The 12,521-nt window shown below is 38.2% G+C and overlaps 1 protein-coding gene across 4 annotated transcripts in view; it reads right to left on the bottom strand.

Moving 5' to 3' along the window:
- RPS6KC1 (ribosomal protein S6 kinase C1) overlaps positions 1-12,521 on the bottom strand; it is an 87,149-nt gene that overhangs the window by 43,804 nt on the left and 30,824 nt on the right. For all 4 annotated transcript variants that reach the window (XM_085300136.1, XM_085300134.1, XM_085300137.1 and 1 more), the window contains one exon: positions 6,219-6,334. In XM_085300136.1, coding sequence (XP_085156262.1) covers positions 6,219-6,334 — 116 coding nt within the window. The remainder of the gene's footprint in view (positions 1-6,218; positions 6,335-12,521) is intronic.

Consider the following 12,521-nt stretch of genomic DNA (forward strand, 5'->3'; position numbering starts at 1 on the left):
CTAAGAGGCAAAAGCTGGTTACCCGATTTGTCAGCATCTTGAGACAATACTCAAATATCGCACAAAGAAAACTTGCTGGTAAACAGTTATGCAGTTGGGATGAAATGATGCAGTTAAACAGTTGGGATGAAATGCTTAAGCATCAGGGAAAAACAAGAAATTTTCACTTATGATCAGAAATTCTCAGAAARAAAAATGAGTATCCTAAACTAGGTATTCTTTTTGCTCCCCTTTTCCCTCCAACACCTTTACTGTGCTGTCCTCAATATCCAGAACACCTTCCTGAAACACTCCCCACCCCTGGTCCCACTCCACCTTTTCTTCACACAAATTCTTCCCCAAAATCAGTTTTTATTTTAGCATTGCCAGTAAAGTTCAACAGAAAAGCTCAAAAATACATGTTCAAGAAGCATTCAGAAAAGTGTGCTTTTCTTTTGTGTTCACCTACTGGACCCTATCTTTCAAAGAATTTATTATTTATCTTCATTCATCTATTTCTGTCTTACACCTTACCATCTGGGTTTTGTCACTAAATGATGCAGAGCAAGAATGCTGTCAGCAGTTAAAAGAAAAGGTATTCATATGAAGGGAAAAAATGTATATGAAGCTATTGCTCCAAATCTAATTCAGGTTCCACATTCTAGGGAGCTGTTGCAGGGTCAATGTGGAGCTCTTTTGCTGGATTGTATTTTAACTGTGTGCAATTTATCTGCAATAGCAAAATATTTGCTTTGAAACAGAGAGTAGTGCACAGTTTACTCATGACAAGATTTCAAAAGTATTCAAAGGAATACTTTTAATTAAAGAATTTTTCCAAATCCTCTAGACCACTATAAAAGATTTCCACTTCTATCTACACGCTATTACTTTTAACGACCATTCCTCAATAATTACGCTGTTAAGATCTTCTCTTATTCATAACATTTAAACTATGAGTTAATTTGATAAATCTCTACAGAAGTTAACAGTTTTCCAATGATGCTATAGAATMAGACTTCTGCACCCATCATGTCTGAAGAGCCAGAAATAAAACAGTACATATTTTTGAGTCCTTCTCTACAATATTACCAGTGATGGCACAGTCAGTAATACTGTGTATACAGACTGTTTTTTCATATATACATTCTACACAGTCACTTCTTACCTTAAAGCGATTAACAAACACATCCACAGCTCCACAGCTCCCATAGCGTCTCCATTTTTATCAGTTTCAGGTTATTTTATACTCTTTAAAGTACTTTGGTTTCACTGTTGCAAAGTCTAACAGTTGAGCCCAGTGATGGAGAGGCATGACATTCTGTTGTGAAGCAAGCCGGAAGCAAATTCTAAATACCCAATTCCCAGAACTATAGCAATTAAGCACTATATGAAGCCGTCTGCTTCTCTGAACAGAGCAAAAACTTAAGCTCAGCATTTAGCCAGTAATAAGAAAAATAACTACATAACAGTTCTCTCTTGTAAAAACTAGAGGAACAGAAAAGCAAATAGGAAGGAGGGTAACCAAAAGTCAAAAGCTTAATTTGCTTTTAGAACTAAGAYCTTTACATTCTACAGAAAGCAGCAGACTACCTCTGCCTGCAGAAGGTATTCAGCAACCTGTCCACATTCTCAGTATGCTGCTCCAGTATCCCAGGCATCTTCTGTCCCACTGCGGGGCCCTGTATATTGTGGAAGTAGTCCCAGGTTACACTCTGAGATGCGCAGCTGGAAATTATCTGACTTGGGATCAGTGTCACCAATTCCTGCAGTTCCTTTCCCACCATCTCTTCTTCTCCAGCCTGGGCTAACTTCAAATGGGAAAGGATGATGCTGATTGTGATACTGCTCACTGCAAAGACGCAGCAGCTTGTGGCCACCACTTGCCTTCTGAAAGTTCTATTTTTGCAAGATATGTAGTGAAATACGGCAATAGCTCTTGCCTCAGCTTTAGCATCGGTGCCAGCAGTTACAAGAGCAGAAAGATTTAGACCACCAACCAACCAAGTGGAAGAGCCTCTCCTATTAACATCATCTGGCAAGATGAACCACTATGCCTAACCTGAAGCTGGGATACAACTGGGGTCATGCACATGTGGAACCAGAATCAGGTAGGAATGCAGGAAATGATCTGGGAAGCTTTGAGACTGAATTTCTATTTTATGTTGAATTCATATCTCACAGGACAACAGCAATGTATTTTCTTTAAGCTTTAAGTAATTTTCTCAAKGAGAATTTTAGGAAGTATATTTTATGAAAATTACAAGAGGCAAAGATTGTGCTTTTGCTGCTTGGGCATCAGGCTTGCATGTGACTTTTACTACTAACCTGCTYTGAAAATTGAAAATAATTGTCATTTTAAAAGACAACAGATTTTATAACAGTGCAAAATGAGGTAATTCTGAATACAAGAAATCAGGCATAAATGCAACCAGAAATAGTTCCAAAGAGTGAAACTGATAAGCATTATAAAAATACCAACAAAGTTAAAAGCACCTATACCCCGTATGTATATCTGTGCTGGGCCTTGCAGCCAACAGCTGAGTAAGACTGCAGCCTTCCTGTGGTCCATCCTATATCATTCAAGGCTGTTGCAGTAAGCTCCCACTTAGGCTTGGAGGTAGCTCCCAAGAACTGCTAYTCATTAAGGGTCACAAGAGAAAATACAGCTTGAGTAACTGCAAAATGGCCTGCTACCGCTGTTACGCAGCTTTCTCAAGGGTTTGCTGTAAAGAAGGCCCTTGAGACTGTCGTGCCATACCAGAGGAGGACAGTGTTTGTTGCAGCTTGTTCTTCCAAAAGGACTGCATCTCTGTTTACAATCTCCAGAAGCTGCCTCCACATCTCCTACTCCTATGCGTCACAACAAAGCTTTTCTTGATGTTTACAAGACCCTGTCAAGTGAGTTCTCAGTTCATGGTCAGGCACAGTTGCGTCAGTTCCCTGTGCTTCTTCTCAGCCTTAAGAAAACCTTGCTCCATCCTGAAGCTCTCTGCCCACAACCTTTTTTATTTTATTTTAACAGTGCCAAGAGTTTTTCAAATACATCCTCTTTTAYTTCTCCCTTCATCACTCAGACTTGCCAGCAGTAAGGCAGTTGCTAAGGATGCTATCCTTGAGGGCTACACTGTTAGCTTCTTGCTGAAGGCAAGAAAAGTAACAAAGTATTATTGTTCTTTGTTTGGTTTCCAGGGCATCAAAGAAATCCTGCTTCCCAGTTTGAAAGGCCAGGCCTGTGCCTCCAAGGAAATTGTAAGCAGTTCTCTGGTCTTCCAAACAGCCACGGTCTGGCATTGCTGCCAGTGACAGAACAGTTCACTTCCCTCTGCCATAGTCCCTGACATAACCTGCCTTCCTTTACTGTCACATGGTGTTTAAGTGGCAAACGAGAACACTCTGGCCTTGAGAATCCATTCTTGCTTACTGATCTGGCCTCATCCTCCAAGGTCCAGTCAATCTGAGCACCCTCACTGCTCATTAAATTCCCTGCAATGAACCATGCTCCCCACCACAAAGCCATACTGTGTCTATAATAATACAGGCACTGGCACTGCGAGGTCACAGTATTTATCCTTTACTTTCTCATAAACCAAATTCAGTTGTATGGCTCCAACTGTGCTGAATTATGAGGTGTAACAACACTTGGCCATATACTTTTGGTAAAAGCTTCATATGCGTACTAATGCAGTGGTTCTTCTCAAAAACCGTATGGAAGGAGAAATGGGAARCCTCTTTACAGATCCAAGTGGCAAAGAAGGCATTTTACAGTTATTTAAACACACACGTACATACATATCCTGGCCAAGCACCAGCATTTGAACAAAAAAATGTACCAGTCAGCATGACCTACAGTAGTAAGGGGTGTTAGTGGTAATAGATYAGCCTTACCCCAACATGACCAAAGTCATGTAAATGGCAGCTTGAAAAACCCCAAGCTAATACAAAGTGAAGGTGCAAAAATGCATACACACTAATCTTGTACCCTACAGACTTAACTTCTTTTGGAGGATCACAYAAAATATTTGTATGATTCCACTAGTGAATATCTTCCAAGAATCACACTGTGTAGATGAAAGTTATTTCAGTGTGCTTAGTTTTGTCTACACAGGCTAGTTTAATTCACACAAACTCCAAGATAAACTAACTTGGGGAATAAAGAGGATGAGCAGTAATTAAGGTGTAACAACTTAGGTCTGATCAGCAACCGCTATGCAGACCGAGTCACATTCCTCACTTTCCTGAAGACACTTTCCTTTCCTGAAAGCCAAAGCACAGAGCAGGTCAATTCTTGATGGTTCCTATCACTAAGCTTACAGTAACTCTGACAGAAAAGCCCCTCTTCTTACTCATTTTCAGGTATCAGCTCAGAGACAATTGGTCCCCATCACAGCCATTATGACCCATCAGAGCCATCTGTCCCCGATGCCAGCAAATTCCAGAACTCTAAGATAAAAGTCAAGTTTCTATGTCACAAAGAGCAGCAAATTAAAAAAAAAGAAGAAAGGAATTAAAATACATGAACAAATTTGGTAAAAACAAGCCAGATGGTAGAAACTGCTTTTTTTTTTTTTAGAATCATAGAATTGGTAAGGTTGGAAGGGACCTCTGGAGATAATCTAGTCCAGCCCTCAAACGAGTGGCCCATACGGGGATCAAACCCACAACCTTGGTATTAGCCCCACGCTCTAACCAACTGAGCTAAATCTAACCTTTTGTTATAAGAAGATTAAACCAAGGGCAAGATTTTGCTTGTGCAAGCCGAAATTTACTCTAACTTGTTAATTTTGGGTTTCTATACAGGACAATGGTCTTTTATTCTCACCATTTTGTGGGTGGGGGTGTCTCATCCTGATTAATCTGCTTTCCCTTCAGTCTGCAAAGAAGGCACTTGCCACATTCAGTACAGCCTAAGAGAAGAAATATCACCTCTCAAATTCACATACAGAAATACAACCTATTTCTTCCTCCTTCTCAACCACAATTAGTTTTTAAATGTCTAAAAAAGTAAAAATAGTTTTTTCAGGGTTTTTTCTTGTTCTGTGGTTTCCAAATATACAAAGGTTTTCATTCAATACAGATTATTCCCCATTTTCAGGGATGCTTGACCCACAGAAAGGCTACCTAGTAGGAGTCCATATCAGTCCAAAGTATTGCATTGTTCAAAGCACAACTCAYAGCAACAGCAAGAATCCAAGTCTCACAAAATATATCTTATTTGGAATATCCTCAAAAATGTGCTTGTGGGCTATCATCATAGAAAAAGTTACCCTTTAAAACCAGTGATTTTGCTTTTTTAATTTACTTATTAGATAATTGGATTTTATAAGGCTTYGCATTTTATCAACAGAGAACGCTTTAAAGCACTCTTATATCTGCATAAAATAAGGAGCAATAATCTTCAGCCCTTTTTGTTGTTAGCTGGTAAAAATATAGGCAGTCAGAAAGTTGGGAACTTTTATATTTACTACAAGAGAGCAGTCACTGACAATCACAGACAGTTTAGCAAGACTGCAGTAAAAATCCAAAGAAAAGATAAGTCCCAAAGGAGCTGCATGAGGAAGGGCAATGAGGTAATTTATTGAGGGTACCTTGGAAGAAGCTTTGTTTGTCTTTTGTACAAGTAAAGATAAGGATGTTGCTGCTTAAGAAGGTGGGGATTGCTTCTGAAACTCCTCAAAAATCAAGAAGGTGCCGATGACTCAAACACAAACAAGATAGATATATATGAAGGGATCAGGAAGACCCTTTGCTCGATTAAGCATTTACTTAGTGATAACTTGATCCCTCCCCATCCCCAACCCCAAGCAAGTTTCACTCAGTTCTGATACACCATTATCCACTAGACTAAAGAAACCAAGAGCCCTTCTGCTCCCTGCAAGATCAAGTAATATTCACACGGGGAAGTCAAAAGAAATGTTACGTTCTAGTGGGAGTTTTTGTTCTAATTCTCAATTCTTTAGCATTACTAAAAATGTTTATAACATCAACTACACAGTAGAAGGAAAGCATGCTAAAAACCCAGACCTAGACTAAATCAAGCACTCTTCATAATACTATGAAATGCTATGAAATGAAACCAACTAGCAACTTAATAGAAGTGTAATATCAAAATACAGTTCAGGGCTCCTGTAAGAAAGAATTCTACCTGTTTWTTAAACACCAAGCTTGAACATGGTCTATTAAAAGACAGGAAAATTTAAATATATCAAATTCTGGTTCAGGCAAAAAAAAATAACACCTACCATAGAAATGGATGCATCTTCTGGTTTATGGTAGAGACTGGAAATTTTTTCAGCACGCATAAGGTATTCTGCAGTCTTCTTTTTCACTGCTTCTCGACGAGTTGGGCTTGATTCACCTCAATAGAGAAAAAAAACATTTTTTTTTAATACAAAGAGAGCTACTGAGTAATCAAAGCATGTGACTGCTTTGATTTCACCTTTTTGATATACTTTGGATTATTCATGTTTATCATAACCAAACCTACAAATATGCATCCTATAAAGTCATAGAACTTTGAAATACATAAGATACATAAAAGCTATATGAAAAACAGAATTTAAATCCTGTTATAGATTACAGTAAATACAAATACTTACCTCATTTTCCACAATCTGGTATACGTTCCTGTGGTAACAAAAGCAAGAACTGAAACAAACCACTGATGCAGATTTTGCATCCAAAAATAAAAATAAATTACGGAAGCCATAGCAAGGAACTTACAAAGAAATAATGAAGAAACTTGTTCTTTCACATATTTCTAACATGAACTTCCCTACCAATAAAGGAAAGTCAGAAGTACTATAAATAGCTAGAAGGCAACATCAGAGAGACCAAGACCTCTCCCTCACAGCTTTCTGATGCTGACTGCTCCTTTCCTGCCTAGCCCAGGGTGACATACGAAGAGAAGAAGTGCCCACACCAACAACTTCACTTCCCAGATGGCTTACCATCCTCTATGTTACACTTAATCTATCCAAACATTTGCAAGAGATGAAAATACTGTATTACAGTGCAAATTCTACATTTACTCAAAATCTTAGAACTTATGTTCAGGCACTCTCATTGTGAGCAGCATATGGTTAAAACAGCCCTTCATTCTCCATTTGTGATGAAAAAAACCCCAATCAATGGTAAGACAAAGACAAAAAGATTGTGAGCCACAGTTGTTACCATAAAGAATTCAAAACACTGTCCTGAACATTACTGACAGACAACTATCCTAGAATTCAGAGCAACAGCAGAGACTTCATACAGTACTCGCAGCCCCTTCCAATCTTAAGCAGCAGAGACTTGCAGAGATGCACCCTGGGCTATGATGGGTTTCTGAACCAAGAGGTGTAACCCAGCACCTCTCACAAACCTATGCTCACACAAGTAGTTACATCTCTGTGACTGTAAGGATATCCAACAGCTATTCAACATAAAAGACAAGGCAAGGAACAGGAGAGGTAATAAATTAAACACACAGACACACAAACCTAACACACAGCAGATAAGAAGGACAGTAACAAAGACTAGAACTCCTAAGACATTGATCAATGGGCCAATTACAGGAACCACTGTCTGTAACCTTGAAGTTCAACAGAAACTTTGGAACTGATAAGACTAAAACAGAATTATTGTGGGTTATCAGAATGAGTCTAAGGAAAGAGAAAACTTCTTGTGGGATGTCTGAGTGGGACTGAGGGACTGTGTAAAACTTACTGTGGGATGCTTTCAGTATTGTAGGAACATGTAAAACATCGTAAGATATTTAGCGGAAAGGTCAAAGATGGGGAAAGAGAAAAGTCAAAGTGGYTCAGGTGAAACAAACACAGGAAAAGGAGGGGTGGGAATTAAATGGCCCAATTTTGCGTAAGCAGGCTGCTGGTCTGTACATGTGTCTGGCTGAGCCCTGCACCTGACCACCACAGTATGTCTCATCTCCCTRCTAAACTCTATTCCTCATTATTTTCTATATGAGCATGCTCTTTATTTTCTGTATTATATACTCCTATCCTTCAAGCCAAGCTAGCAGGCAAGCAAGACAAAATATCCAAGAGCTGGATACTGGAGAGAGAAGGAATCTGAGGACCAATTACCAGGGAGACCTGAGCAGAGGGTCTTTCCCCAAGCAGCAGCACGTAGTAAGAGGATGGGGGCTGTTCACGCTGTCCACGTTTATATAGTTGCCTGTAAATGCACTATCCTGTCCATGTTGCTTTGTTCGTGGTCAGCAACATGCATGCCTGTGTGTGTGCACGCACATCTCAGGAATTTGGTGGGACACAGAAAAGGCATAAGGGGCAACCCCTGATCCTCTAGTTTACCTCATTTGGCTAAACAGCGACTGTGCTATTAAAGCAAAGGAGGAGCCGCAAGTCGTCCAGCTGTTCAATTTTCCCAAAACACTTTTAAGACAGGAAAATGTATGCCTGAATGAGCAAGGTGGGCCCCAATGTTGCTTCTTCTGGCATAGTTTTTCATTATTCTGTACCATAAAAAAAGTAAGTACCAGGTCTCTCAAGAAAGTTTAGGGAACAGGAGAGAAAGCTCCTCTGTTGCAGATTCTCAGCAAGACTGTTTCTGCCACGTGAAGGAATGAATCATTGCCCTTGCATTAAGCAATCCTTAGACTCAGAGAGCAAGGACCCTAGGAAACACAGCACGATCCAGGCAGAGGCTCTTTCCCATACCATGTTTTCATGGTCTAGTCCTAGTCATTTTKACCCTGTTAAAATAAGTCCCTTCCCAATAATGACTACAAACTACCTAAAGGCACAGGATTGCCACACAGAGACTCCATTGAGGATAAATGGAAGAGACAGAAGAGATCTTCCAAGTTCTGCGATCTATTGCAAATCTTATTATCCATCTTGCAGGAGAGGGGAAAAGTGATTTTTACCTCCTTAGATRGGGATATAAAGCATTGGTAAATATTTTGGACTGTCTAGCTTCTTCCCAAACCAAGTACAGTCAGAAATTCAGTACATATTCAGCTTACAATATTATGGGTATGTTCCAATTTCTTAGAGTGAAAGAAATTACTAACAGAAAAGAGATCTTTCTGCCAACTCCAGCATCTCTTTTATCAACCCCCATTTGGTAGGATTCTGGTGAAATTCCCTTAGATGAGACTGCCAGTATTATTCCCATCCAGGAAAAGATGAGACTTAACTGTTTGAACTTGAGTTTGGCTTTACCTGAGGAGAACAGATACATACCTTTTATTAAAATGTGTTGCAATTTCTTAAAATATGACTAACTGTTGCTTTCATCTTTACATTTGATCTTACTGCAACATAAAACTTTCTTGTACCAGTCCATGGGTGATAGTCCACATTCTCTTAAAACACACAAATTGGTAGTTGCTCTGGGAAAATAAATCATCTGCACAGCAACATTAAACTCTTCAGTTATCATTTTCTTCAAGCAAACTGGTAGAAAGCTGCTAGATTAGTGTTTAAGGCTATCATAAAAGTCAAGCTTACTGCTTACCTACTAGTTATGTGATTTAATGTGGATGTTTACTGCCTTTTTTTCATTGCTTCAGTAATTTTTGAGTAATTAACACAAACAAGATAGGGTGTCCCTTTAGAGCTGTCTTTGTTCTATTTTCACAAGACATTAATTTCAGTTTTCCTTCTACTTTACCTTCCTGTGTATTCTGTTAAAAAGCATTTACAAACCGTTCACTCATTAAAATCTTCAGCCATAAAAGAGGATGTGGATTCACACAGACACACACACACAAAGAATTACTCAAGTTTTTGCATCATTCATGAACAAGATCATTATCAGTTCAAGTTCTAAATATTGTAACACAAGGCACATGTTTGTGTGAGAACAGCAGAACTGGATTTATGGAAGTATGGAAATAAGTTTGGTTTTATTATTGTTTGTATTAGGTTAGCYAAGGAAATACAAAAAGATGCATTTTAATATGACTTCTTATTTAAGCAGACAATAATATCTCATAGAAACTTATAAAGAAATACAGGCTATTAATTCCAAAAAGAATTTAAGCTATGTTACTTAACAATCCTTAAACACAGGGTGATGAGTAATAATAAACAGCCTATTAAACTAAAAATAATCTTCAGTATTTACAYTAAATTTCAGGTCATAAAACTCTTCACTTAAAATCAAATAAATCATTAAGGCACAGTTTTAAGACACAGAATATTTAACAGATATTAAAGCTGTGAGGCAGACAATGTGTATAGAAAATGCAGTATCACATTTGCTTGTTTTATGATAATGTTTTTAAAGTTACCCAAGATAGGTACTTTTAAGAGAATGAACAAATTTATTTCTAATAAACATCATTTTACCAACATTGTGCGAGCATACTGACTTCTTACTTCCATTTTGAGGTCAGTCTACAATAACCTATCTCTCTTTAATTACAATTTATAACTTGAAAGGCATTTTTCTTTAAACAGCAGCAAACAGGAAATGTTGAAACTGTGTCAAAGCCTTTGATGAATCTTTACAACTGCTCATAAAAGCTCATCCTGCTTAAAATAATATTGATTTTTCATTTATTTTCCTAGATACTAGATGATTTATGTTTCATCTGATCAGGATCAAAGCTTTCCCCCTCCTGATCATGGGGATTAAATCAGTAATGTCATTTTACATGTTTAAAAACTATGCTGCTAAAGCAAGATGCAAGAGCATGGTAATGCTGATGATAGAGACCTTAGAATAAAAACCCCTCAAGATTCCTCGTCTCTCTCCCTCTCTCTGTGCATTTGCTGCAGAGCAGCTGTGCCTCACACAGATTCACATGAATGAAAATATTAAGGCGAGAAACCACCCACTTAGTTTATTTTCCATATGACTTTCCTGTAATTATTTTGTAAACTGTTCACACAACAATATATAAAAACATCTGCAAAAACAGGTAATTAATGTGTCAAGCCAAACTAATGCATTTTTTATGGTGTCCATGCTTCGTCAACTGTAATTATAACTCTTTTTAAGCAAATGATGATGTGCTTGTTGCGATGTGCAAGTGGTTATTTTAGATGCGCTGTTTACTACTACTGCAAACAGAATATAAAAACTCTACATCTACTTTGTTACACATATAAGCCCTCATCTACACAAGCACAAGCAGGCTGCTCTCTCATTTTCCAAAAGCTTTGCCTTTTTGAAAGGAATAAAAATATCTTAAAATGAAAATTGGCTTTGGAAAGGCTGACCARGCCACCCACTGACCAAAGTAATAGTAGCCAAGACATTAGGACAGCAGCCAAYGGTTTAAAATTTGTTCTTTAATTTTTATTTCTAAGGACAGTTCAGCTACAAAAAAGACATCCCTTACCAAATTCAAATGAGCTTGTGYGTTTGACAGAAGCAAGCTGCAAATACCAGAATAATTGTGCCACTGAGTTCATCTTTGACTTGCCTGCTTGCTTTCCCAATAGACCATTGATTCAAATGAAAAGTATAGAGAAGTATTTCCTCAGTATGCATATAACAGTATCACCTGGAAAAGTAGCAATATTAAGAAGAGTTTTCTATTCACATATCCTGGCACTTCAGAACAGTACACATCTTAAAAAATTAACTAACTCAATATTGAAGTGTTATGCAACAGTTCAGTTATCTGTTTATTCAGGTACCAGATCCTCTATAATTGTATCATATAGGAAATACTAATGTTGAGATGTTAATAGCAAAAAGCTAACGAAAGGTGACTACATGCAACACAAACAACAAAAGCCAAGAAATAAGAACCACAGAGAAATCTGTTCTTGTTTCAATATAATCTACAGCAATAACAAAAACATGTCTCGGATGCGTGGAGGACATGCCCTTAAACTCGCTCTGTTAAGAGTTTAGTGACAAGTTAACACTCCTCCGCTGATCTAGGGTGGAATGAAATTGCGTGGACTTACTGGATGGCAATAAACAAACATAGCTCTAGCCATCATTTGTCATTAACATATACAGTATCATACGTTCAGTAAATCACAGTGTGTGTGTATATATGTGTGTATATATATATATATATATATATATATTTAGTATTATAGCAGCTATTCCTTCCTTGTGTCTGACCGCCTCCAGAGCACCCACACACACAGACACAGTGCACTACAGGCTCTCTCAGCGAGGGTCAATCTGCCATGAGAACCTCAGTATTCCCCATCTATCCAGCTTCACCAGGACATAGATACTTCCACAGAAGAGGCAAGACTAAGTTAGCACTACCTCTCTCAATCCTCCGTAACCTCCTTATTCCCAATCTTCCTGCTTTTCTCTCAGACTTACTAAAAATATATGTGGGCTGCCTTTGTTTAAGAACATATCAGAAGAGATGTGCTTCAGGAAGGAATGTCCTCTRGCAGAGCAGGCTACAAGGAACTTGCTGGAGACTGCCTGTTGTGCTAACCCCAAACTCCATGTACTTAACAATTTAAACAGTAAAACTTTCTCTAAATACGGAAATCTTCAATGAAACATTTATAATTGCCAAATCTAATAGCTATAATACCATTTTTTATTTTTAAAAGTTTCTTTATCTTCTTCACAGTCTTCCTGCACATATC

Source organism: Rhea americana, unplaced genomic scaffold (assembly GCF_003343005.1).
Source record: "Rhea americana isolate MKP2758 unplaced genomic scaffold, rheAme1 scaffold_160, whole genome shotgun sequence".
Taxonomy (NCBI): Eukaryota; Metazoa; Chordata; class Aves; order Rheiformes; family Rheidae; genus Rhea; species Rhea americana.